The 27,665-nt window shown below is 50.3% G+C and overlaps 2 protein-coding genes and 1 non-coding gene across 3 annotated transcripts in view; 2 read left to right on the top strand and 1 right to left on the bottom strand.

The window, feature by feature from the left end:
• LOC119929087 (inverted formin-2-like) overlaps positions 1–6,721 on the top strand; it is a 46,246-nt gene extending 39,525 nt beyond the window's left edge. The window contains exons 3-5 of the mRNA XM_038747564.1: positions 1,453–1,568; positions 2,761–2,920; positions 6,684–6,721. Of these exons, the coding sequence (XP_038603492.1) occupies positions 1,453–1,568; positions 2,761–2,920; positions 6,684–6,721 (314 nt within the window). The remainder of the gene's footprint in view (positions 1–1,452; positions 1,569–2,760; positions 2,921–6,683) is intronic.
• Positions 6,722–9,695: 2,974 nt separating this feature from the next.
• The window catches only part of LOC119927353 (inverted formin-2-like), a 32,181-nt gene continuing 14,211 nt past the window's right edge, over positions 9,696–27,665 (top strand). Inside the window, exons 1-19 of the mRNA XM_038745968.1 lie at positions 9,696–9,727; positions 9,810–9,929; positions 10,699–10,772; positions 10,890–10,917; positions 11,620–11,761; positions 12,494–12,652; positions 12,870–12,993; positions 14,292–14,535; positions 14,652–14,765; positions 14,844–14,989; positions 15,214–15,357; positions 15,518–15,663; positions 15,749–15,810; positions 17,285–17,387; positions 17,498–17,583; positions 20,464–20,564; positions 21,669–21,739; positions 23,434–23,541; positions 26,397–26,467. Of these exons, the coding sequence (XP_038601896.1) occupies positions 9,696–9,727; positions 9,810–9,929; positions 10,699–10,772; positions 10,890–10,917; positions 11,620–11,761; positions 12,494–12,652; positions 12,870–12,993; positions 14,292–14,535; positions 14,652–14,765; positions 14,844–14,989; positions 15,214–15,357; positions 15,518–15,663; positions 15,749–15,810; positions 17,285–17,387; positions 17,498–17,583; positions 20,464–20,564; positions 21,669–21,739; positions 23,434–23,541; positions 26,397–26,467 (2,075 nt within the window). The remainder of the gene's footprint in view (positions 9,728–9,809; positions 9,930–10,698; positions 10,773–10,889; positions 10,918–11,619; positions 11,762–12,493; positions 12,653–12,869; positions 12,994–14,291; positions 14,536–14,651; positions 14,766–14,843; positions 14,990–15,213; positions 15,358–15,517; positions 15,664–15,748; positions 15,811–17,284; positions 17,388–17,497; positions 17,584–20,463; positions 20,565–21,668; positions 21,740–23,433; positions 23,542–26,396; positions 26,468–27,665) is intronic.
• LOC119936922 lies at positions 16,182–16,319 on the bottom strand. The gene has a single exon (XR_005453879.1). It is a non-coding gene; the product is annotated as a small nucleolar RNA SNORA7 (small nucleolar RNA).

Here is a 27,665-nt window from a genome sequence, read left to right as displayed (position 1 = left end):
GAGACCAGTCCATTTGGGGTACAATTCAAGACAAGGCTGTTCTGGGATCTGGTTCTATCCCCGAAGCAGTGGGATCCGTGTTTGGTGTGTTAATGGGATGGTGGGATGGATCAGCAGATCAGGAACATCTGAGGGCTGGAGGGGAGTCTGGGAAAGCACCTTAGGTTCACTGAATGTATCTCCCTGCCTTCAGTACTTCCTGGTGGGAACTGGGGTGTCCCCTTTATTGGGAAGAGGAGGCCGGCAGAGAGGCTATAAAGCCAGCAGAGTGAACACTCTGGGAAGGGAAAATTTGCAAGCCACTTGAAGTCATCACCAGGACTGACCAAACACCTGCTGGGTAAACGGCACTGAACTGAGAGCATACTGTGCGCAGAACACTCTGGTTTTTGTTTTCTGATGGCATGTTTTGAGTGTCTTTGTGTCAAACACTGTTCTAAACGCTTGGGTAGGTGCATGCTAACTAGGTCAGACCCAGTCCCCGTCTCACCTGGGGCTCACCGTCTAAGTTGGAGGGAGAACAGGGATTGAATCTCCATTTGACAGTTGAGGAAACTGAGGTGCAGAGAAGTGAAGTGACTTGTCCAAAGTCACACACAGAACTGGGATTAGAATCCAGGTCCTCTGATTTTCTGGTCCATGCTTTCTCCACTAGGCCATGCGGCTTCTCAGCACTGTTCTGAGCACTTACTGGACCCCTAATGAGAACAGAGGGCTGTACTGGGACCCTTACTAAGTGCAATTCATTGATTGTATTGAACTACTGTCTGTGAAACACTGTATATTGGGCCCCTACTCTGTGCAGAGCCTTCTATGTGCAGAGCCCTGTACTAAGTGCTGGGAGAACGTACCAAAGACCTTTGTTGGGTAGGGATTGTCTCTAACTGTTGCCAAATTGTACTTTCCAAGTGTTTAGTACAGTGCTCTGTACACAGTAAGCACTCAATAAATGTGATTGAATGAATGAATGAAAAGATGTGGTCCGGCACCTAACATCTCTAACAGTGAGACATTAGAAATAAACTGATGAATACTCAGTGGTGGAAAGAGCTCTGGAGTAGAACCACAAATGAGTAAATGACATCAGATGAGCACCCAGCAATGGAGAAGCAGTGTGACCTAGTGGAAGAAACAGCATGGCCCTAGAAGTCAGAGGCCCTGGGTTCTAATCCCGGCTCTGCCATTGCTTTGCCAGTTGCTAGTTGTGTGACCATGGACAAGTTGCTTAGCTTCTCTGTGCCTGTTTCCTCAACTGTAAAATGGGGATTCAATCCATGTTCTCCTTCCCACTTAAGACTGTGAGCCCTATGTGGGACAGGCACTGTGTCCAACCTGACTTGTACTTACCACAGCACTTAGAACAGTATTTGATGCATTGGAAGAGCTTAACGAGTACCATATGACAAACAAACAAGCCAGCCTGGAAGCCAATGCTGGGCCTTCTCTCCGCAGCCCTGGACACATCCAACATCATGGTCAAGAAGCAAGTGTTTGAGCTGTTGGCCGCCCTGTGCATTTATTCTCCGGAAGGACACGAGCTGGCTTTGGATGCCTTAGAGCACTACAAGGCAAGTGACTTGGACCGGGGCCTGTATTCTGTGCATGAAGAATGAGCCTGAAAGCCTGGAAGACCTGCTGGAGGGAGAGGGAGGGCAACTGGAGAGGCCTGAGTACCCTGGGTGTCCTAGAGAACCAGGGAGATCTGCTTGGGCTAGGGAGTCAGTCAATCAATCGTATTTATTGAGGACCTACTGTATGCAAACCACTGTATTAAGTGCTTGGGGGAGAATATAACAACATAACAGACACATTCACTGCCCACAATAATCTTACAGTCTAGATGTGGGCCGGGATTGGAAGCAGCACTTGATCTGGCCATTTCCCAACCCCCAATTTTGGTCTCTCCTTTCCTAGGAGCACCAAAACCCAGAGCATCACGCGTGAGAGCCAGCAGACTAGACCTATCTCTGCCTGCTATTTCATTCATTCATTCATTCAATCATATTTATTGAGCGCTTACTGTGTGCAGAACACTGTACTAAGTGCTTGGGAAGTACAAGTTGGCAACATATAGAGACGGTCCCTACCCAACAATGGGCTCACAGTCTAGAAGGGGGAGACAGACAACAAAACAAAACATGTGGACAGGTGTCAAGTCAAGCTATTTGATCTCAGACACATCCCTTAGCCTCTCTGAGCCTCCTTTTTCTCATCTTTATTTTTTGATGGGATTTAAGTGCATACTATGTGCCAGACACTGTACTAAGTGCTGGGGGTAGGTACAATCTAATCGGGTTGCACACAGTCCACGTCCCACATGGGGCTCACAGTTCTAATCATTTTTCCAGATGAAGTAACCGATGCCTGATGAAGTAAAGTGACTTGCCCATGGTCGCACAACAGACAAGTGGCAGAGCTGGGATTAGAACCTAGGTCTCCTGACTCTCAGTCCCAAGCTCTTTCCACTATGCCATGTGGCTTCTCTGTAAAATGGGGATGAGAACCCCTGTCTCCCCCCTATCTTCTGGGGATCTTGTACAGGTAAAATGAGATCCCGGAGGAGAAGAAAGCGCTTTGGGAAACTAAAGGCCTTGGCCGATTCTGGAGGTTATGATGCAGCAGCGGGTTGCCCAGGACATCAGTGGCTAAGTGCTTAGTTCCGTGCTCTGCACACAGTAAGTGCTCAATAAATACGATTGAGTGAATGGTGGCCGGGTGGTGGTGGTGATCCTTGTTGAGTTCCCCTTGCCTGTGTTCCAGACGGTGAAGAACCAGCAGTATCGCTTCAGCGTGATCATGAGCGAGCTGTCCAACTCAGACAACGTGCCTTACGTCATTACCCTGCTGAGCGTCATCAACGCCGTCATCCTGGGGACCGAGGAATTGTGGGCCCGGACTCAGCTGAGGAATGAGTTCATAGGTAACTGTGGCCCGGGCTGTCTTTTCTTCACAGGGGGAAGCAAGACTTTCACTTTGCTCAAGGAGGATGCTGATACATTCAGGGATGAGTGGCCTTGAGAGTCAGCAATGGAAAGGGGAGATTGGGGTTTTGGGTGGTCTATCCTGGGTCACAGGGGGGAGAGTTAGGGATGGAGAAGAGAGAGTTGGGGGGTTGGATGATCTATGCTGGCTCATTGAGGGGAAAGTCAGGGATGGAGAGGGAAGAGTTGGGGGTGTTGGATGGTCCATGCTGGGTCGCTGGTGGCAGAGTCAGGGATGGAGAGGAGAGAGTTGGGGGAATTGAATGGTCTATGCTGGGTCACTGTGGGGAGAGTCAAGGATAGAGAAGGGAGAGTTGGGTTGGATGGTCCATGATGGGTCACTGGTGGAAGAGAGTAAGGAATGGAGACGAGAAATTTAGGGGTATTGGATGGTCAGTTAGTCAACCATATTTATTGAGTTCTTATCATGTGCAGAGTACTGTACTAAGTGTTTGGGAGAGTATACTGTAACAATAAACAGGCACATTCTCTGCTCACGACAAGCTTACAGTCTAAAGGCTGGGTGGTCCATGCTGGGTCATTGTAATAATAATAATAATAATAATAATAATAATAATAATAATAATAATAATAATAGTAGCATTTGTTAAGTGCTATGTGCAAAGCACTGTTCTAAGCGCTGGGGAGGATACAAGGTGATCAGATTGTCCCACGTGGGGCTTACAGTCTTCATCCCCATTTTACAGATGAGGTAACTGAGACCCAGAGAGTTGAAGCAACTTACCCAAAGTCACACAGCTGACAATTGGCAGAGCTAGGATTAGAACCCATGACCTCTGACTCCCAAGCCCGGGTGCTTTCCATTGAGCCACGCTGAGACCCAGGAATGGAGAGGAGATAATCCATGCTGGGTTACTGGAGGGAGAATCAGGGTTGGAGAGGAAGAGTTAGGGGTGTTGGATGGTCCATACTGGGTCACTGGAGGGAAAGTCAGCATTGGAAAGTGGAGCAGGTTAAGGCAAAGGAAAATAATTGAAATACACAGATAAGCAATGAGATCAAGACAGGAGGCAATCAGGACCAGGTTCTACTGGAAAGATTACTCACCTGCCAGCCCAACACCTGGAGAGAGTGGGCACTACCCACTGTCAGGCATTTCTGCTTTTGTTGTTGGGTCTCAGTTGGCTCAGTTACCTGTGCTAATGCGGGGCTGGAAGCACATAAATAAGCCAATCCTGCAACCTCATTTCAGCTACTTGTTTTCCACCTCCTCTCTTGATGAGATTGGCTCCCAGGGAACCTCTGCCTCTGTTTGAACTTCACAGCCTACTCCTTCCCTCATCAGCCTCTGGAGAAGGGGTAAATGGATTCCAGAGGGCAGCCACCAGGCCAGAATCAATCAATCAGTCATATTTATTGACTGCGTACTGTGTGCATAAGACTATACTGAGCTCTCGGGAGAGTGCAGTTTAACAGATTTGCTAGATACATTCCCTCCCCACAACAAGCTTACAGTCTAGAGGGGAAAGGGACAGGTGGGAGAAGGGAGGAGAACTCTGAATTTCTCCCTCCTTTGGGGGTCATCAGCCCCTGGGAATGAGTATCAGCTCTAATATGTTTCACCTTTCCTGTTTCTTCGGCACACATCATCCAGGGTGGAGAGAGAGGTATTAGTCCTTCTCAGCCTGGTATCCCCCAGGGGCACACATTCAAAGATTGGAAGAGGAGGTCTCCTCTAGCCCCTTCTTTTCACTTTTCTACCTTCCTTCATCTCTCTGCAGGGAAAATCTCCAAGAAGACTCAATCCTTACTGACTCAAGGATTGAGTCAGAATCTCCTCGCTGACTCAATCCTTGATGTTTGACAATAAATCTTAATTTTTCTTCAACCTGCAGACTCCCCTCCTCCCCTTTTCCCCAACCTACCACCTACCTGATTGATTGCAATCAGCCAATCAATCAAATAACATTTATTGAGTGCTTACTCTGGGAAGAGCACTGTACTAAGAGCTTGAGAGAACAATAGAATAAGTAGAAATGATCCCTGCCCTCAGAGAGTTTACAATCTCCTGGGGGATACATATACTAAAACAAATTACTGGCAGAAGGAAGCAATAGAGTGTGTGGCTCAGTGGAAAGAGCACAGGCTTGGGAGTCAGAGGTCATGGGTTCTAATCCTGGCTGTGCCACTTATCAGTTTATCAGCTGTGTGACTTTGGGCAAGTCACTTAACTTCTTTTTGTCTGTTACCTCATCTGTAAAATGGGGATTAAGACTGTGAGCCCCACGTGGAACAACCTGATTACCTTGTATCTACCCTAGCGCTTAGGACAGTGCTTGGCACATAGTAAACACTTAACAAATGCCATTATTATGATTATTCTTATTATTATGTGCAAAAATGGAGTTGGCGAACTAAGTTCCCAGGTAGAGGCATGGCAGTGCTGAAGTGGCATTTGTTGGGGTAGGATGAAGAGATGAGAGATTAATCAGAGAACACCTCCTGGAGGAGAGGTAATTTCCAAAGAGCTTTGAAGATGGGAAGAGTAGTGGTCTCTTAACATGTCGAAACAGAACTACTTATCTTCCACCCAAATCCTGCCCTCCCCTTGACTTTCCCATCACTGTAGACAGCACCACCATCTTTCCTGTCTCACAAGCCTGTAACCTTGGCATTATCCTCAACTTATCTTTCTCATTCTACCCACATGTTCACTCTGTCACTAAATCCTGTCAGTTCTACCTTCACAATATTGCTAAGGTCCTCCCTTTCCTCCCTATCCAATCTGCTATCCTGTTTGATCCAAGCACTTACCCTATCCCACCATGACTATTGCATCAGCCTCCTTGATGACCCTCCTGCCCCCGTCTCTCCTCACTCCAGTCCATACTTCACTCTACTGCCCAGATCATTTTCCTACAAAACCATTCAGTCCATGTTTCCCCCCTCCTCAAGAACCTACAGTCGTTGCCCATCCACATCAAACAGAAAGTCCTCACCATCAGCTTTAAAGCACTCAATCGCCTTGCCCCTCCTACATTACCTTGCTGATTTCCTGCTTACCGTACTGCAATCTCGTCTGTTTTGCTGCTGACCCCTCGCCCACATCCTGCCTCTGGCTTGGAACTCCCTCCCCCTTCGTTTCCGACAATCGTTCTCCCCACCTTCAAAGCCTGATTAAAATCACATCTCCTCCAAGAGGCCTTCTCCTACAAGCCCTCATCTCCCCTACTCTCCCTTCTGCATCACCCTTGCACTTAGATACATACCTTTTCTTCACCCCACCCTCAGCCCCTCAGCACTTATGCACATATCCAGAAGTCATTTTGATGTCTGTCTCTTCTTCTAGACTGTACGCTTATTGTGGGCTGGGAATGGGTCTATCAAGTCTGTTGTATCATACTCTCCCAAGAACTTACTGCAGTGCTCTGCACACAACAAGCTCTCAATCATTCTACTGATAGATTGCCCTGTGATCCTAGCAGTCTTAGAGACCAAGGCTGGGGAGTGACCTCCATGTGAGGATTGTGTTTTATTATTCTCTCTGACCTGGCAGGGTGTCCCCAGTGGTCTGGATCTCAGAGAGCTGAGGGTGTGTGACCCCTCCTGGGTATGGAGAGTGACATCCAGATGTCTTGGGACAAGTGGGAAGGCAGGCAGGAGTGTGGGATGGCAGGAGGCTGTCAGGGGGCAGGGGAGATCACCACCCCTCACCAGTCACCCTTCTGTCTTCCTTGGCAGGTCTGCAGCTGCTGGACATCTTAACCAAGCTGAGGTAAGCCCCAGCTCCCCTGCGCAAGGGCTCACACACGAACAGAAAGACCGACTCCAGTCCACTTCTCCACACAAGCCATGTACTTGGGAGTTCTCACAGGGAGATCTCACTCTCTCCGGCCCAGAGATCACCTGCTGCATCAGTGCCGATATCACTGTCGCTTGGGTGGACTGGCACTTATTATGTGCAGGGCACTGACTGCTGTACTCGACGGCATCGTCTTCAAACGCAAAGGACAACTATTTATGAACTGAGACCCCTACTATGTGCAGAGCTCTATTCTGGGCAACTACTGTTAAATTCATTCATTTATTCAATTGTATTTACCTCAGTGCAGAGCACTGAAATAAGAGCTTGGGAAGTACAAGTCGGCAACATATAGAGACGGTCCCTACCCAACATCGGGCTCACAGTCTAGAAGATAATTGTTATTATTATTTGTTAAGTGTTTACTATGTGTTGAGCACTGTTCTAAGTGCTGGGGTAGCTACGTTAATCAAGTTAGACACAGTCCCTGTCCCACGTGAGACTCACAGCCTAAGTAGGAGGGAAAACAGGTATTGCCCATTTTACTGTTGAAGAAACTGAGGCAAAGAGAAGTTAAGTGACATGCACAGGGTCACCCAGCAAGCAGTTGGCAGAGCCAGGATTAAAACCTAGATACTCTGATTCCCAGACTCATATTCTTTCCACTAGGCTATTAGGCCTCTTTCCACTTGTCTACTCAGGGCAGAGGACTGTAGTGAATGTCTGCTGGATGCAAAGCATTACGCTGGGTAGCTACTGTGTCCAAAGCACTGTACTGGTCACCTACTTAGTCAAGAACCCGTACTGGGGGTCTACCATGTGCAGAGCCCTGAAATGAGCATCCTTGTTGGCAGAGCATTGTACTAAATGCTTACTACATGCAGGTCACTGTACTGAGTTCATTCTTTCAAATGATTGCTGTATCAGGCATGTAGGGAGTAGAAGAGACATGAATTAGTAAATAAGTAATGAGGGGAATAGATAGAAATGTTACACGCAAATGAATAAATAATTTGATCATGTATATGGTCTTTCAGCTCCTGCATGTTGGAAGCATTTCATTCCTGTTGCCTCTTTAAAGATGCTAGCAAGGATTTCAGCCACTGAATTGGATTCATTCTAACAGGTGGCAGTGCAACTTCCTGTACTCTGAGCAGCAAGAAACAGCCCAGGGCCCCACTGCTCCTGGTGCAGAGGGAACATTTCACTCCCTCCCAGGCCCAGAGCCCAGGGCAGGGGCAGGGGCAGGAGCGGGGCTTGGCGAGCTCATCTTGTCCATCCTCCTCCATCTGGTGGTTCTGTGCTGAAATTTCCCTGAGATTCTGGGATCTGTCCCCTCAGAGAAGAGATTCCCTTGGCTGCCAACCCCAGGGTCTGATTCCCCTCCTTTGGGTACCAACCTCAGTGTCTCATGCCCTACCCTGGTGTCTCATCCTCGTCGCTGTCTGATCGTAATTCCTCACACTTCAGTTGGAGTCTGCATAGTCATTTCACTGAAGGCAGGGGTCGGTTGCATCCCTCAGAAAGGGGTAAATGGTGAGGTCAGTGAGCCCATTTCAGACATACAGATGCAGTGTGTCCTGCTGGGAAAGACTTAACTCAGAAGCCAAAACACCTGGCTTTTAGACCCAGTACTGCCCTGCAGTGTGATCTTTTAGACTGTGAGCCCACTGTTGGGTAGGGACTGTCTCTATATGTTGCCAATTTGTACTTCCCAAGCGCTTAGTACAGTGCTCTGCACATAGTAAGCGCTCAATAAATATGATTGATTGATTGATCCTGGTGAGCCTCTTCATCTCTCTGGACCTCAGTTTCCTCATCTGTAAAACAGGGCCCCTGTCTCTCGGGGCCCTCAGACTGGTCATATATGGCATCTGATGTGAAAGGCGCTTGGGGAAGATGAGCACACCAGGACTCACTGGGCAGCAACTTTGGGGTCGGGGCCACTTCTGGAACTGACCCAGGCTGTTCTGCCCAGCCTTTGACGTCCCCTTCCATGTTTAGCTTCTGGATCTTCCAGCAGCTGGATTTCAGGGTTAGCAAAAAATCTGCAGCAGAAAAGTGGTAGAAAGCTCCGTTTTTGAAATGACCAGGCCTAGAAAATGCCCTCCTACTCCCAGACCCCAGCTGCCCGACACCTCTAACCTCCCCACTCCTCAGCCCTCCAGCCCAGCCCTCTGTTGTACTCTCCCAGACCCTTCAAAGCAGCATGGCCTAGGGATACAGCATGAGCCTGGGAGTCAAAAGGACATGGGTTCTAATCTAGGCTCTGCCACTTGTCTGTTGGGTGATCTTGGGCAGGTCACTTAACGTCTCTGGGCCTCAGTTACCTCATCTGTAAGCTTGGGATTAAGACTGCGAGCCCCATTTGAGACAGGGACTTTGTCCAACCTGATTAGCTTGTATCTACCCCAGCACTTAAAAGAGTGCTTAAGTGCTTAACAAATACTATCATTATCATTGTTGTTATTATTATTTCATACAGTGTTCTGTCCACAGTAAGCTCTGAATAAATAGCCCGGCTCCTTGTGGGTAGGGATGTGTCCACCAACTCTGTTGTACTGTACTCTCCCAAGTGCTTAGTACAGTATTCTGTACACAGTCATCACTCAACAAGTGCGATTGTTTGATTGATTAACAGCCTCCTAGTCCAAGTAAATCTTCCCTGAGATCCCACCCTGAGAACCCACCCCTGATATGATCTAGTGAGGAGTGATGAACTCTTCCTCTTTTATCCCCTTGATAAGGTGGTAGCGTGTCTGCCTGATTCCATCTCCTGGCTCCACAGCCCTGTGGCTGATGCCCCTCTGCATCCTGTCCTGCCCTGTCCAGCCCTGCCCGTGGCTCTCCCAGGGAAGGCTGCAGTGCAGGACAGGGAGTACTGGATCCTGGCTGGATCAGTCCCCTAGGGAATCAAAGACTTAAGGTCCCAGAGGGTTTTGGCTGGATCCATGGAAGAATGGCTCATGCTAGGTCACTGGAGGTAATATCAGAGATAAAGAGGGGAGGGAGAGTTCAGAGGGTTAGATGGTCCATCCTTAGCCCTGTGGGTGGGTGCCCAGTAGGCCACCAACAAGTGATTCCTGCAAGCATCGTGGCAGAGATACGGTCCTGGGCTGGCCAGAAGATGTCACTGCCCCGGGGGCCCTCCCTCAGGAGCTGATGGTTTTACCTGAACACTTCATGTATGTGCTTTTTATCATTTTTCTTTTTACCTAACATGATGCAGAAGTCCTTGGGTAGCTGGGACCAGAGCAGACTCATGGGTTCTGAATTTTCTGGAGAATTGGCTAGTGTAAACCTGGCTTCAAAGCCCCCAGGGTGGGCACTAGGAAAGGCTGAGGGGGACTTTGAGAAATTTCATAGAAAGTTGCAGGGGAGGGGCCGTGGATTAAGCGGGTCACCCCACATCTTAAACCCCTTTATTTTATGAAGATCCAGAGTCCAACTGACCCCCTCCCTCCATCCCCCAACTTCCTCCCCCATACCTCCCGGCTGACTTAGACCAATGGCCTAATTCCAAGAGGGGCGTCCGGCTGATAAGGTGGCCTCTGGACTGGACCCCCTGGCCGCTCATTCTCCACTCCCCACCCTCCCACTTCCCCCCCACACACATAGTACTGCACAAGGAACAAACCAGCTGGAAACCCAACCGTCCAATGAAAAGCCAGGTGTATGGCCACCATTTGGGCTGCTGAGCCTGCTAAGGAAGCAGAAACCTGGCCTAATGGTCCTAAAGTGAAATCAGCCACACATGGCTACAAGAGTTTGAGTCCCTGGGGGACTCAGAGAAACTTGGACTCACTCGCACACAGGATGTGGCCACGTCCTCAAGGCCTATCCATGCCATTAATGGCCAACCACAGGAGACCAGTCTCCTTGGTGTTTAGCATCCCCTGGCCCAGGATAGCTGTGGATCTGACCCCTTTCCTGCTGATGCCCTTTCACTTTCAGTGGCTCTCTTGGCTATTGGCTAGGAGTCAGTGAGGCTGGGGTGAGAAGCCTGGAGACTTGGAGCAGTTCTGAAGGTGAGCCTGAGTCAGCCAGAACAATCTGGAAACTGAAGCCATCCACATTCAGTCGGTTCTGATACCGATACGATATGGGGCTTCTTCCATTCCCATGTGCTTTGATATCCATCACAGAGTCCTATGCTCCAGGCTTCCCTGTGAGGTAGGGAGCAGCAGGAATTATTCTTCCCGTTTATCAGATGAGGAAAGTGAGGCCTAGGGTGATCAAATGACTTGCCCAGGACACTCAGCAGAGGTCCAACTCTGTAAGCTTGCTGTGGGCAGGGATTATATCTACCAACTCTATATTATACTCTCCCAAAGGTTTAGTGCAGTGCTCTGCACACATTACACTCTCAATAAATACCACTGATTGATTGAATGGACCAGGCTACCTCCCAATATGATTCTGTTATTCATTATCTTGTCATTATCCATGGATGACTGAAAATCAACTGTGGGCAGAGCACTGCACTAGGGGCCCAAATGCCCTGGCCATTTTCTGTAAGTTGCACCCACTAGGGCACAGCACTGCACCTACTGAGAGCAGGACACTGCACTAGGTCCTTATTGTGAGAAGAACATTTGCATCATACCCACTGCAGTGCACTTTACCAGGGACCTACAATGTGCAGAACACCGTACTAAGTGCTTACTGTGAACAGAGTCCTGTACTCGGCATCTTTTGTGAGCAGTGTATTAAACTGAGATCTCACTATGTGCAGAGCACTGATCCCAGCATCTACCAACAGCAGAGCACTGAACCAGACCCTTAGGGGAGATTAAGTCATTGTCCCTGTCCTCTAAGGAACTTAAGTTCTAAAGGCAGTTCCTAAATATCAGGCTCCACTGTTCTCTGTTCCAGAGACATCGAAGACGTCGATCTTCTCATTCAATGCGAAGCATTTGAGGAGGCCAAATCTGAAGATGATGAGGAGTTGCTGAAAATATGTGATGGGATTGACATGAGCAATCACCAGGAAGTCTTCTCATCCCTGTTTCATAAAGTGAGTGGCGGTGGAGGTTTGGCCTGAAGGAAGTGGCAGAGATGAAACAGAGGCATGGGACCATCAGAGCTTAGGCCTAGGGCTTGATCCTGGAAGTTTTCCCGGAGGAGACATCCTGGAGCCTCCCAGGGAGGAATGCCAGACCAGAGTGGAAAGACCACAAGACTTGAAGTCAAGATTCCCAGTTTCTAATAATAATAATAATAATTATGATATTTGTTAAGTGCTTACTACGTGCCAGGGAATGTTCTAAGTGCTGGGGTGGATACAAGCTAATTGAGTTGGACACAGTTCCTGTCCCATGTGGGGCTCACAGTCTCAATCCCCATTTTACAGATGAGGTAACTGAGGCCCAGTGAAGTGAAATGATTTGCCCAAGGTCACGCCGCAAGCAGTTGGTAGAGCCAGGATTAGAACCGATGATCTTCCGATTCCCAGGCCTGTGCTCTATCCACCACACTACGCACCTTCTCAGTGGGTTTCCAGACCCAGCCCTATCACTTGATCTTGGGCAAGTCACTTAACCTCTCTGTGCCTCAGTTCATTCATCTGTAAAATGGGGATAAGATCTAGACTGCTTCCGGGTGGGACATTGCCTTTATGTACCCCACTGCTTAGCACAGCGCCTGACACTTAATAAGTGCTGAATCTCAGCCGCTATCAGGAGCAGGGTGGCTGACCCGGATGGAGCCCCCTCCCCAACCCAGTTCAGCCTGTCCCCTGTTTTTTCAGGTGAGCCACTCCCCGGTCTCCGTCCAGCTGCTGTCGGTCCTTCAGGGCCTGTTGCACCTGGAACCATCGCAGCGGTCCAGCCTGCTGCTGTGGGAGGCACTGGAGATCCTGGTGAACAGAGCCGTGCTGCTGGCTGGAGATGGTGAGGACACCAGCTGGGTTTGTCCATTTCAACAGGCCACTCAGCTCCTTATCTATCTCTGTCCTCCTCCGGAGGGGGAGGTCCCCAGGTGGGGGTGTCGTTTGGGCAGGAGATAGGTCAACTGTCAGTATAAGTCTTTATCTCTACCTGGGATTGCTCCTGGCATGGTCTGCCCAGGAGCTTCTGGACACCATTGGCCTCACAGTTTAGCCACTACCTTTCCTCACCCTCCAGGGCTGCCAGTCTGGCAGTGTCCCTGGCCACTGCACCCACATCCTGCACCACAGTGGCTGGACTCTGCAAGGGAAGATCCTGGCTCTACCCCATGCTGGGAGGCTGCAGGGAGGAACACAAAAATGTAAAGCAGGATTTGAGCCCAATTCCCTGGCATCCATCAATTGTATTTATTGAGTGCTTACTGTGTGCAGAACACTGTACTAAGCACTTGGGAGAGTACAATAGAACAGAGTCAGTAGACACATTCTCTGCCCACCCAAAGAGACGGAATACCCCAGCCCAGAAGATACTTGAATCTGCCCACTCTCTGTAGCACACCTGCTAATCTCCCTGTCTTCCCAACCCCTGTGGGATGGGTGAGGTTTTGGGGGGGGGTCCTGTCCTCTCCAGCTGTCGCTGTCCTTCCCCACCCTAACCTCTTTTTTGTGCTGGCCCTCCCAGAACCCAGGAGTCCCAACCCCCAATTCCAGGCCTCCTTAAGTGGGTGGGTAATAATAATTATGATATTTCTTAAGTGCTCACTATGTATCAGGCACTGTTCTAAGCACCGGGGTAGATACAAGATAATTGTGTTGGACACAGTCCCCATCCCACATAGGGCTCACAGTCTTAATCCCCATTTTACAGATGAGGGAACTGAGGCCCAGAGGAGTTAAGTGACTTGCACAAGGTCACATAGCAAGTAAATGGTGGAGCCGGGATTAGAACTCTTGACCTTCGGACTCCGTCCCCTGCTCTATCCACTAGCCCAGGGCAGCTATCTCTGCAGCACTCCCCCCCTCCCCCCTGGCCCCTCTGCTGAAACCAGGTACCTGTTGGGATGAGAAGACCAGCAACAGGGCCCCAAAGGGTCCAGATGGGCCTCCATCACCCCACAATGTCCCTGGCCCAAAGCATTTAGGAGTGGCTGATGAGTGAATTCTATATGAACACTGTGAGCCCCAGTTGTCCAACCCTATTAGGTATCTACCCCAGCACTTAGAACGGTGCTTTGACATAGTAAATGCTTAATAAATGCCATTACAGATCTCCACACAGTATGTATTCTTGGTCGGGGCTAGTGGGCAGGTCACTCTTTGCGAGCCGGCCTACAGTGGCTAGGTTCAAGTGGCCACATAGCTACCAACAGATTAATCATATTGTACCCTCCCAAGTGCTTAGAACAGTGTTCTGCACACAGTAAGCACTCAATAAATATGATTGATTAACTGATTAATCCCCATAACTTGGACCCAAGCACCTTTTGGGGCTGTGAACTATCGGAATTCTTCAGACGGGTGAGAATTTTTGACCTGTACTCCCCCAAGCACTTAGGACAGGGCTCTGCGCCCAGTAAGTACTCAGTAGATACAACCGATTGACTGAATGGAGAGATCATTCTGGCCAGAGCCCTGGCTTCATGCTCTCTGGCTTTTCTAGTTCAGGAAAGCAGCATTGAGGAGATCGTGGAGAGGCTTCTATCCATCAAGAGGCGGCCTGGTGGCAGACCGGAAGATAGAGATTGTACCAGCAAGGTCCATAAGTGGACCCAGACCAGCCTGGATGCCGTCCAGCTGCTGCCGGGAAGCAAGACGTGTCCAGGCACCAGCCTCCCCGGGACCCCGGCGTGGGTGGAGGAGGAGGAGGTGTCCACCCAGCTCCCGGCCTGCTCCGCTACTCCTGAGCAATGCATCCCACTTCTGTCTGCCCCACCTTCTCCACTGCCTGGCATGGCGGCCCCACCCCCACCCCCTCCTCTGCCAGGCATGGCAGCCCCACCTCCACACCCTCCTCTGCCAGAAATAGCAACACCACCCTCACCTCCTCCCCCACCGCTGCCAGGTATGGCAGCCCCACTCCCAACCCCTCCACTGCCAAGCATGGCAGCGCCACCCGCACCCCCACCACTGCCCGGTAAGGCGGTCCCACCCCCACCCCCTCCACTGCCAGGCATGGCAGCCCCACCCCCACCCCCACCCCCTCCATTGCCAGGCATGGCAGCCCCACCCCCGACCCCTCTATTGCCAGGCATGGCAGCCGCACCCCCACCCCCTCCATTGCCAGGCATGGCAGCCCCACCCCCGCCCCCTCTATTGCCAGGCATGGCAGTTCCACCCCCCGCCCCCCTCCACTGCCAGGCATGGCAGTTGCCCCCCCCGCCCCCTCCACTGCCAGGCATGGCAGTCCCACCCCCCACCCCCTCCACTGCCAGGCATGGCAATCCCACCCCCACCCCCTCCACTGCCAGGCATGGCAGCCCCGCCCCCGCCCCCTCCACTGCCAGGCATGGCACCCCCTCCCCCTCCACCCCTGCCAGGCCTGGGAGGAATTCCTCCACCGCCTCCTCCTCCTCCTCCATCAGGGGGTGGCGGGGAGGAAATCCTGGTGGCCCAAGTGGGCTACACCCTGGGATACGCCCCAGCCCCTTTCCGCAAGAAGGTGAATCAGCCCACACTGAGGATGAAAAAGCTCAACTGGCAGAAGCTTCCCTCCAACGTGGTCCGCGGTACGTGGCTGGGGGCAGTGGGGTGATCGGGAGAGTGCCGACCCGGGGTCTGCCCCATCCACTCCCTCCTGGTTCTATGGCTCCTGGCCCTGCCCCCCGCCAGAGTCTGCATGGGCCCGGGCTCTGACTCAGCCGGCCTTCCGGCCTGGGCCATTTGCAGAGAGTCACTCCATGTGGGCATCGACTGGCAGCCTCAGCGATGAGGCCGTGGAGCCAGATTATGGCAGCATAGAGCAGCTGTTCTGCTTCCCAACCACCAAGCCCAAGGAGAAGGAGCCCGCCCCGGTGAAGAAGGAGCCAAAGGAGGTACTTGGTGGCCTCTGGGGCGGGTACCTGGAGCTGGGTAGGAATGCCCGGGGATCCAGGCTAAAGCCTCTGCCACCTATGCTAGGTCACGTTCCTGGACTCTAAGAAAAGTCTCAACCTGAACATCTTCCTGAAGCAGTTCAAGTGGTGAGTCGCCTTTCTGCACTTCTGACTCCCTTCGCCCTCTTTGAACTGGGCACCTCCATTGTGCTAAGCACGATGCAGAACACCTCCAATAGGCCGGGGACACTAAGGGCACCTCCTGTAATAACAATGATGGTATTTGTTAAACGCTTGTCTGGTCTTATGCTGTCGAGTCGTTTCCGACCCATAGCGACGCTACGGACACATCTCTCCCAGAACGCCCCGCTCTCCATCTGCAGTCGTTCTGGTAGTGGATCCAGGGAGTTTTCTTGGTAAAAATATGGAAGTGGTTTACCATTGCCACCTTCCACGCAGTGAACTTGAGTCTCCGCCCTCGACTCTCTCCCACTGCTGCCCAGCATGGGTGCGTTTTGACTTGTAGTAGATTGCCTCCCACTTGCTAGCCACTGGCCAAGCTAGGAATGGAATGGGTATGCCTCTGCTTGACTCTCCCTCCCATAGCCGAGACTGGTAGAGTACTGGAAACTCCCCAGGTGCGACCCTGAGAGGGTTTTGTTTTTTTTAATGGCATTTATTAAGTGCTTACTATGTGCAGAGCACTGTTCTAAGCACTGGGGAGGTTACAGTGTGATCGGGTTGTCCCACGTGGGGCTCACAGTCTTAATCCCCATTTTACAGATGAGGTAACTGAGGCCCAGAGAAGTGAAGTGACTGGCCCAAAGTCACACAGCTGACAAGTGGTGGAACCAAGATTTGAACCCATGATCTCTGACTCCAAAGCCCAGGCTCTTTCCACTGAGCCTCGCTGCTTCTCTTAAGTCTCTCTGTTAATCAATCAATCAATCGTATTTATTGAGCGCTTACTGTGTGCAGAGCACTGTACTAAGCACTTGGGAAGTACAAGTTGGCAACATATAGAGACGGTCTCTACCCAACAGTGAGCTCCCAGTCTAGAAGGGGGAAACAGAGAACAAAACAAAACGTATTAACAAAATAAAATAAATAGAATTGATATGTACGAGTAAAATAAATAAATTAATTAAGTGCTTGCTATATGTCAAACACTGTTGTAAGCGCTGAGGTAGATACAAGCTAATCAGTTTGAACACAGTCCCTGTTTCACATGGGGCTCACAGTCTTATTATGGGCTGGGGACAGTACAGGGTACTTCTTATGGGCATGGTAAAGGACACCACCTGTGGGCATGGAACAGGGCACCTCGCATGGGCCGAGCATGCTGCAGATCATGCACTGCATACAGAGTACTAGACACCTCCTGCATGCACCTACGTGGCGCAGAGCAGTGTACTGAACACCTACTGGGTGTCCTTTTATCCACCCAACACATGTTGGGAACAGTTGGTGTCACTGGCATTCTCAGTTTGGAAGGTCCAGAGTCAAATCTCCTTTAATCTCTAGAAGCGCAGAAACCAACCCAGCTTGCGGGTTTCCCCCCGCAGCCCCTCCCTACTGTGCCGATGCCCCCTTCACCTCTTCCCCGGTTTCCCTTCCGCAGTCCGAACGAGGAGATCGTGGCCATGATCCAGCGGGGTGACCGGACCAGGTTTGACGTGGAAGTGCTGAAGCAATTGCTCAAGCTGCTGCCTGAAAAACATGAGGTAATGTCCGTGGGCTAGCCGGATCTTCCCATTCCCTCACCCCCGGCCTGCAGGAGGGTTGGGGAAGGAAGATCAGCACCGCCAGGCTAACAGGCTGCTCTTCCTCCTAGATCGAGAACCTGAAATCCTTCGGGGATGGAAAAGCCAAGTTGGCAAGTGCCGACCAGTTCTATCTCCTGCTTCTTGGGGTCCCCTGGTGAGTACGGGGGTGCTGCTCTGCCTGTCAGCACCCTGGCTATTATTTGAACCCTACTGTGGGCAAAGTAGAGGACTGGGTGCCTACTTTGTGAATAGTGTTGAACAGGGAACCTACTCTGTGCCGAACACTCTACGGGGCCCCTACTGTGTACACACTGCTGGACCGGGCACTTAGTCACCCGGTCATATTTATTAAGCACTTACTGTGTGCAAAGCACGGTGCTGAGCACTTAGGAGAGTACAATACAACTATAAACAGACACATTCCACACTTAGGAGAGTACAATACAACAATAAACAGACACATTCCCTGCCCACATCAAGTTAACAGTCTAGAAGGGGAGGCAGACATTAATATAAATAATTCACAGCTATGTACTTAAGTACTGGGTGGCTGGGAAGGGGTTGGATAAAGTAAGCAAGTCAGGGAAACGAAGGGAGTGAGAGAGGGGAAAGGAGACCTTTATTGGAGAAGGCCTCTTGAAGGAGATGTGCCTTCAGTAAGGCTTTGAATTGTCTGTCGGATATGAGGAAGGAGGGCATTCCAGGAGAGAGGCAGAAATTGGGGAAGAGGTCAGTGGCAAGATAGACCAGATCGAGGTACAGTGAGAAGGTTAGTATTAGAGGAGCAAAGTGTGTGCTGCACACCTACTGTGTGCAGGCCTCTGTGAACACCTATTGAGTGTATATCACTGTATAGGATCCCTGTTGTGTGCAGACCTCTGTACTGGATCCCTACCAGTGCTGTTCTGGACCCCTGCAGTGTATAGAGCACTGAACCGCACTGTACCATTCCTGTACAGGGAAGGGGCAAAATTGACTGCCCACCTCTCACGTGATCTCTGGCTGCTGGAGAGCTAAAGTTACCCCAGTGGGTCTCCGCCAGAATGTGTGAAAAAGGAGAATTCATTCGTTCATTCAGCCGTATTTATTGAGTGCTTACTGTGTGCAGAGCACTGTACTAAGTGCTTGGGAAGTGCAAGTTGGCAACATATAGAGACGGTCCCTAACAACAATGGGCTCACAGTCTAGAAGGGGGAGACAGACAACAAAAATGGGGACAAGGAGCCCTTGGAGAGCGAGAGGGCTGGGCATCTCTGGGGCTGGAAGGAGAAAGTGGGGATTTTACCCTCAGAATCCCCCATTCAGGGATAGGGGGGCAGCAAAGGGGGAAGTCACCCAACTCCACGGGGGCAAAGGATGATTATCCTGGGACTTGGGAGAGTCTGGAGGAGTTTGGGTGATATGTCCACTGGGGGTTACCACCCTGGGAGAGGCCCCAGGAGGGCATCATCCCCTGTGGCTGACCCAGGCCAGGGCACTGACCCTGTTACTGAGAGATTTATACTGGCTATGGAAGAAGAGGGATAAGGTGCCTTTAGCCAAAGGGGAGTCCATTTGGGTATGCATTTTTGCCTCATACACAGAACAGCTATTCCCTGACCAGAGGGCATACAGTGCTCAGCACATAGTAAGTGATCAGTCAGTATCATTGATTGAGAGATGAGGAACTCCTGAGGGAGATGATGACAAGATCCTGACCCCCAGCTCAGCCCCACAGTCTGCTCAGCCCAGGAACCTTACTCTGACAGGGGCACCAGGATGCTTGGAAGAGCTGTGTACTGGTTGTCCTCCCGAACACCTTCCCTTATGGTTAGAGATGGGCCTTCCAACACTCTTAACTCTGCCTTGTCCATCCCTGACTCTCCCTCCAGTAACCCATCATGGACCATCCAACACCCTTCACTCTCCCCACTCCATCCCTTACTCTCCCTCCAGTGACCCAGCTTGAACTTCCAACACCCCTAACTCTTCCCTCTCCATCCCCAACTCTCCCACCAGTGACCCAGCATGAAACTTCCAATACCTCCAACTCTCCCCTTCCCATCCCTGATTCTCCTTCCAAGTGACCTAGCATGGACCACCCAGCACCCCAAACTCTTCAAATCAATCAGTAAATCAATTAATAATATTTATTGAGCTCTTACTGAGTGCAGAGCATTGTACTAAGCCCTTGGGTGATAATCCCCATTCTTAAGGGGCTTACAAACTAGTAGGGGAGAGAGACACTAAGGTAAAATGCAGGTAGGAGGAAGCAATAGCATGTAAAGATATGTACATATGTCTCAGGTGCGATGTGAGTATTCAAGTGCTGTGGTGGCATAAATGTGCTGAAATGGCAGTTTTAGTAGTAGTAATAGGATTCATGAGGCTTTCATTGTGTGCAGAACATGGTACTAAGAACTGGGAAAGAATATTCAGATGGGAATTAGACACAGTCCCTGGCCCTTGGGATCTCACAGTCCAAAAATCAAAGTGAGGAGAAAAGACTGGCAACAGGCACATGAAGAGATGAAAAAAAAATGCTAAGGCAACATGAACAAAACAAAGCTCAGTAAGATTCTGAAGCAGAACTTCAGGCTCCTCGTAGCTGAGAGTCCAATCACAACCGTGGCCACAATGATTACTGCATCAACAGCCACCACAGTCTTCCCAAGGTTTATGGAAGTGTTGCCACACTAAGGCTGCTCTTGTCTTCATGTTCAGCGTAGTGGATAGAGCACAGGCCTGGGAATCACAAGGTTGTGAGTTTTAATTCCCGTTCCGCCACTTAACTGCTGTGTGACCTTGGCAGGTCACTTCATTTCTCTGTGCCTCGGTTAGCTCATCTATAAAATGGGGATTGAGACTGTGAGCCCCATGTGGGACAGGGGCTGTGTCCAACCTGATATGTTTGTATCAATCCCGGCACTTAATGCAGTGCCTGGCATACAGTAAGCGCTTACCAAGCGCTTATTATTATCTAGGGGCCTGCCCAGTGGGCTGACTAATCCACACTGATCATGTCCTCTATTCCCCTCCTGCTTCCTGATCTTAGCTACCAGCTGCGCACTGAGTGCATGTTGTTGTGTGAGGAGACCCTCATCGTGCTGGACATGATTCGGCCAAAAGCGGAGATCATCCGGAAAGCTTGTCAGTGTAAGTGGAGACGGCAGGGGGGCTACTGAACCTGGGGAGAGTGTCATATATGGGAGAGTGTCATGTGTGCATGTTTCTGTGTGTGTAAATATGACTCCATGTGTCCATGTGTATGTCTGTGTGTGGGTGTGTGTGGGTGTGTGAGTCCGTGACCAACTCTTTTCTGCAGTGGCTGTCTCTGGGTACTTAGTGCCACGAGAAAATCCCAACACCCAAATCCTCCCTAGACCCCGGCACAAAGGCAGGACCATTCCTTGAATGTTTGGAGGGCTGGAGGAAGGCGTTAGGGAGAGCTTCAGGTGGCATTAGCTTGAGGGCTTGGTGGCAGAATTTGAGAGGAGGAAGCCAGGCGGGGAGCAGAGAGTGGGAGCGACCTGAAGGGAATGCTGATCATTCATTCATTCATTTATTCAGCCATATTTGTTGAGCGCTTACTGTGTGCAGAGCACTGTACTAAGCGGTTCAACATATAGAGACGGTCCCTACCCAACAACGGGCTCACAGTCTAGAAGGGGGAGACAGACAATAAAACAAAACATGTGGACAGGTGTCAAGTCATCAAAATAAATAGAAATAAAGCTAGATGCGCATCATTAGCAGAATCAATAGAATAGTAAATATGTACAGGTAAAATAGAGTAATAAATCTGTACAAACATATATACAGCTGCTGTGGGGAGGGGAAGGAGGTAGGGCAGGGGGGATGGGGAGGGGGAGAGGAAAAAGGGGGCTCAGTCTGGGAAGGCCTCCTGGAGGAGGTGAGCTCTCAATAGGGCTTTGAAGGGAGGAAGAGAGCTAGCTGGGCGGATGTGTGGAAGGAGGGCATTCCAAGCCAGGGGGATGCCGGGGGTCGACAGCGGGACAGGTGAGAACGAGGTACAGTGGGGAGGTTAGCAGCAGAGGAGGGCTTCATGTGTCGGGGGACCTGCGACTCTTACCTGTATTTCCTGCCCTGGGGCAGTGGTTGACCGGGAGGTTGGGGGAAAGCAGAAGCTCTGTGGGGCAGGGGCCATTGTCATCCAACCAACTGTGAGGAGTCTGGGAACTACCTCCCTGCCCCCGGGGTCGGCCGCTGCATTCACGGACAGCACTCCTTCCCTTCCAGGCCTGCTCAGCAGCCACCAGCTCCCAGTCTTCTGCCAACTGGTCCTCAAAATCGGAAACTTCCTCAACTACGTGAGTCGTGTCTGCGCCCGCTGGCCCCAGTGTGGCCCCGAGGAGGAGGGCACCGGGTTGGGGTGGGCGGCTGGCTGGCTGGCTTGGGGGAGGCTGTCTTCCTGAGAGAATCTCTTACTGCCAGATCTTCATTCATTCGTATTTATTGAGTGCTTACTGTGTACTAAGCACTTGGGAAAGTACAATACAATAATAATTATAATAATGTTGGTATTTGTTAAGCACTTACTATGTGCCAAGCACTGTTCTAAGCTCTGGGGTAGATACAAGGTAATCAGGTTGTCCCACGTGGGGCTCACAGTCTTCATCCCCATTTCATAGATGAGGTAACTGAGGCACAGAGAAGTTAAGTGACTTGCCCAAAGTCACACAGCAGACAAGTGGCGGAGCTGGGATTAGAACCCATGAGCTCTGACTCCCAAGCCTGGGCTCTTTCCACTGAGCCACGCTGCTTCTATATAACAACAAAATATAACAACAGACACATTCCCTTCCCACAACGAGCTCACTGTCTAGAGAAGCAGCAGAGTGTAGTGGATAGAGCATGGACCTGTGAGTAAGAAGGTCATGGGTTCTAATTCCAGCTCTGACACTTTGCTGTGTGACCTTGAGTGAGTTGCTTCACTTCTCTGTGCCTCAGTTACCTCATCTGTAAAATAGGGATTGAGACTGTGAGCCCCACATGGGACAGGGACTATGTCCAACTCAATTAGCTCATATCTTCCCCTGCGCTTAGTACAGTGCCTAGTCTTTTAGACTGTACAATTTGTACTTCCCAAGCGTTTAGTACGGTGCTCTGCACACAGTAAGCACTCAATAAATACGATTGATGATGATGATAGTACATAGTAAGCGCTTAACAAATACCATCATTATTATTATTATTAGAGGGGTAGACAGATATTAATATAAATAAATAAATAAATTACAGATCTAAACAGATAGATACCTATGTCTGTGGGGATGGGAGAGAGGATAAATGAAGAAGCAAGTAAGAGAGGCACAGAAGGGAGTGGGAGTGGGAGCCCTACTGAGAACTCACCTCCTCCAGGAGGCCTTCCCAGACTGAGCCCCCTCCTTCCTCTCCCCCTCCTCCCCCTCTCCATGCCCCCCACCTTACCTCCTTTCCTTCCCCACCTGTATATATATATATATATGTACATATTTATTACTCTATTTATTTTACTTGTACACATCTATTCTATTTATTTTATTTTGTTAATATGTTTTGTTTGTTCTCTGTCTCCCCCTTCTAGACTGTGAGCCCACTGTTGGGTAGGGACCGTCTTTATATCTTGCCAACTTGTATTTCCCAAGCGCTTAGTACAGTGCTCTGCACACAGTAAGCGCTCAATAAATACGATTGATTGATTGATTGTACTTCCCAAGTGCTTAGTACAGTGCTCTGCACACAGTAAGCACTCAATAAATACGATTGATTGATCGATTGATTGATTGAGAAGAGGAGAGGGCTTAGTCAGGGACGTCTTTTTGGAGGAGATGTGGCTTTTAGACTGTGAGCCCACTGTTGGGTAGGTACTGTCTCTATATGTTGCCAACTTGTACTTCCCAAGCACTTAGTACAGTGCTCTGCACACAGTAAGCGCTCAATAAATACGATTGATTGATTCAATAAGGTTTTGATCTTCTCTTACCACACCCCTCCATCCCCCTTCCCCTGGCCCGGGCTCCAGGGAAGCCACACAGGTGACGCGGACGGCTTTAAGATCAGCACCCTGCTCAAGCTGACCGAGACCAAAGCCAACCAGACTCGGGTGACGCTGCTTCACCACATCCTCGAGGTAAGAGCGTGCGAACCCCAAGGCCCAGCCTCTTGGGCAGGTCCGGCCTGGACAGTGGCTACCAATCAATCGGCGCATCAGGCAGAAACTCCTCCCCCTGGGCTTCAAGGCTGTCCATCCCCTCGCCCCCTCCTACCTCACCTCCCTTCTCTCCTTCTCCAGCCCAGCCCGCACCCTCCGCTCCTCCGCCGCTAATCTCCTCACCGTACCTCGTTCTCGCCTGTCCCGCCATCGCCCCCCGGCCCACGTCCTCCCCCGGGCCTGGAATGCCCTCCCTCTTCCCATCCGCCAAGCTAGCTCTCTTCCTCCCTTCAAGGCCCTGCTGAGAGCTCACCTCCTCCAGGAGGCCTTCCCAGACTGAGCCCCTTCCTTCCTCTCCCCCTCATCCCCCTCTCCATTCCCCCAATCTTACCTCCTTCCCTTCCCCACAGCACCTGTATATACGTATATATGCTTATACATGTTTATTACTCTATTTATTTTACTTGTACATATCTATTCTATTTATTTTATTTTGTTAGTATATTTGGTTTTGTTCTCTGTCTCCCCCTTTTAGACTGTGAGCCCACTGTTGGGTAGGTACTGTCTCTATATGTTGCCAATTTGTACTTCCCAAGCGCTTAGTACAGTGCTCTGCACATAGTAAGCGCTCAATAAATACGATTGATGATGATGATGATGACAGGGCTGTAGAGGGAGGGTGGCACCGTGGAGCGGGTAACTGAGCAAGGGGAGAGAAAGACTCCGGCCCACGATATATGGGGGCCCACGGTAGTGGTGGGCACCGTTCCTAGCCCCAAGCCAGTCAGTCAGTGGTATTTATTGAGCACTTACTATGTCTGGAGTACTGTAAGAGTACAAGAGAAGCGGCGTGGCTCAGGAGAAAGAGCATGGGCTTTGGAGTCAATCAATCAGTCAATCGTATTGAGCGCTTACTGTGTGCAGAGCACTGTACTAAGCGCTTGGGAAGTACAAGTTGGCAACATATAGAGACGGTCCCTACCCAACAGTGGGCTCACAGTCTAGAAGGGGAGACAGAGAACAAAACAAAACAGATACAAGTATAGACGGTCCCTACCCAACAGTGGGCTCACAGTCTAGAAGGGGGAGACAGAGAACAAAATGAAATAGATACAAGTATCCTACTTGTGTCTTCTATCAATAAATCAATCAATCGTATTTATTGAGCACTTACTGTGTGCAGAGAGTCAGAGGTCATGGGTTCGAATCCCGGCTCCGCCACGTGTCTGCTATATGACGTTGGGCAAGTCACTTCACTTCTCGGCGCCTCAGTGACCTCATCTGTAAAATGGGGATGAAGACTGTGAGCCCCCCATGGGCCAACCTGATCACCTTGTGTCCCCCCCAGCACTTAGTATAGTAAGCGCTTAACAAATGCCATCATTCTTATTATTACAACACCAAACAGACACGTTCCCTGCCCACAGTGAGCTTTCAATCTACAGGCAGGTGGAGTGGGTGATGCTTGGGCTCCAGGAATAGGAGCAGAGTTGGGCTGCTCATCCTGAGGGACTGTATTGGAGGGAGATGGAACCTCACAATGCGCTTGGGTTGTGGTTGCAGCAGTGAGGCTGGGTTGGGTTGAGCCATCCACACTCTCTCACCCGACTCCCTGTGCTCATCCAGTCTAACTTCGAAGATGAACGTCCAAAAGAGCAACCACCACCGCCACCACCATCACCAACATCGGGAATCGGTGACAGCTTACTGTGTGCACAGCACTTTACTGAACACCTATGGGATACAGGGTGTTTAACTGAATGCCTGGTGTGTGCAGAGACTGTACTGAGTACTTACGGGATGCAAGGCAGTGTACTAAATGTGTATTGGTGCAGCACATTGTACTCAGTGCCTACTGGATGCAGGGAACTGTACTGAACACCTCATATGAGCAGAGCACTGTACTGAGTGCTTACTCAGAGCAAAGCACTGTACCGAGGGCAAGGCAGTGTACTAAGTCTGTACTGGGTGCAGCACATTGTTCTCAGCGCCTACTGGATGCAGGGAACTGTACTGAACACCTCATATGAGCAGAACACTGTACTACGTGCTTACTCGGGGCAATGCACTGTACCGAGGGCAAGGCAGTGTACTAAGTGTATACTGGGTGCAGCGCATTGTACTCAGTGCCTACTGGATGCAGGGAACTGTACTGAACACCTCATATGAGCAGAGCACTGTACTGAGTGCTTACTCGGGGCAAAGCACTGTACCAAGGGCAAGGCAGTGTACTAAATGTGTACTGGGTGCAGCACATTGTACTCAGCACCTACTGGATGCAGGGAACTGTACTGAACACCTCATATGAGCAGAGCACTGTACTGCGTGCTTACTCGGGGCAAGGCACTGTACCGAGTGTACTAAGTGTGTACTGGGTGCAGCACATTTTACTCAGCGCCTACTGGATGCAGGGAACTGTACTGAACACCTCATATGAGCAGAGCACTGTACTGAGTGCTTACTCGGAGCAAGGTACTGTACTGAGAGCAAGGCATTGTACTGAATGCTCACCAAGCGCAGGGCACTGTACTGGGCACCTGATGAATGCAGATCACTGTACTGAACAGCTCCCGAATGCAGGGCATTGTCCCGAGCACCTACTTTGTACAGAACACTTAGGAACATACAGTAGAAGTAAAAGAAGTGATCCACCCCTGAGTTGGTTGCTTACAGTCCAATGGTTCCTCCGAGGATCCTTGTCCTCCCGTCAGTGAGCCCTGGGCTGGATGGGTTGTGAAGGCACCCTAGGGCGCTGAGGCTCCGAGTCTGATATTTCTGTGGCCCAGCCCCCTGGGAGGACGTGGGCAACCTGAACGACTTCCCCTGTGTTTCAGGAGGTTGAAAAGAGCCATCCCGACCTCCTGCGGCTTCCCAACGACCTGGAGCTCGTGTCCAAGGCAGCAGGGTAGGTGGCCATGTGGCTGAGGACTTCGGGAGGTCCACTTGCTCCCTCTCCCCCGTCCATCTCCGGTCCGCCTCTGAGTACTTCCTGGTTGGAAACACAAAAGTGTCAAATCTCTCCTTTTTTTTTATGGTACCTGTTAAGTCCTTACTAGCGCTATTCTAAGCACTGGGGTAAACGCAAAGTTGTCAAGTTGGACACAGTCCCTGTCCCGCATGGACTCACAGTCTAGGTGGAAGGAATTAGGATCGAACCCTCATTTTACAACCATTTTACACCTCGTATGAGCAGAGCACTGTACTGAGTGCTTACTCAGGGCAAAGCACTGTACCAAGGTACAGAGAAGTTAAGTGACTTGCCCAAAGTCACAGAGCAGATGGGTGGCGGGGCTGGGATTAGAACCCAGGGCCTCTGACTGCCAAGCCCATGCCCTTTCCACTAGGCTGCTTGACTTCTCTCCTGTGGCTCTCCCGCTGGGAAGTCATTGTGAATGGACTTCCCAGGTATGAGGTAGTTTCTCTCATTGTTGGGAAGAGTCTACAAATACCAAATTTTCCAGCACTTTACCAAGAGTAAAGCCTGCATCCAACTGCACGTGGGTTTTATGCCCTGGATTAGTCTGCCATGCATTATTCGGGCTATAGATCATGTCATCTGTGGGTTATCCAGATGATTCACCATCTGGCTGATTATCCATGGTATAGATTGTCCAGGCAATATATGACCTTGGCTGTCAGTTATCCAGGCTGTGGATGATTTGAGCTGTGGGCTGCTGTTTAACTTCTCTAGGCTTCAGTTTCCTCATCTATAAAATGGGGATTCAATTCCAGTTCTTCCTAATTTAGACTCTGAGCTCTTTGTGGGGCAAGGATTGTTACTGCCCTGATTATTTTGTATCCACTCTAGTTCTTAGTTCAGGGCTTGGCAATAAGTGCTCAACAGATATTATTTTTCTTATTATTATTATTGTCTTTCTTATTATTATTATTATCTGGATTCCAGAGTGCACCTCCTCTTTCTCCTCCCTCCTGCTGCTCGTCTGTTGCCTGTTTCAATCAATCGATTGATCAATGGTATTTATTGAGTGCTCTTTGGGTGCAGAGCACTGTTCTGAATGCTTGGGAGAGTAGAATATAACAACCATGATAGTCCTTCTGTAACTGGAGGAAAGAGATGAGGCATCTGCTAAGCAGTTAAAATT

This window comes from Tachyglossus aculeatus, chromosome 1, assembly GCF_015852505.1.
Source record: "Tachyglossus aculeatus isolate mTacAcu1 chromosome 1, mTacAcu1.pri, whole genome shotgun sequence".
Classification (NCBI taxonomy): Eukaryota; Metazoa; Chordata; class Mammalia; order Monotremata; family Tachyglossidae; genus Tachyglossus; species Tachyglossus aculeatus.
This window is presented reverse-complemented; position numbering and strand designations above follow the sequence as displayed.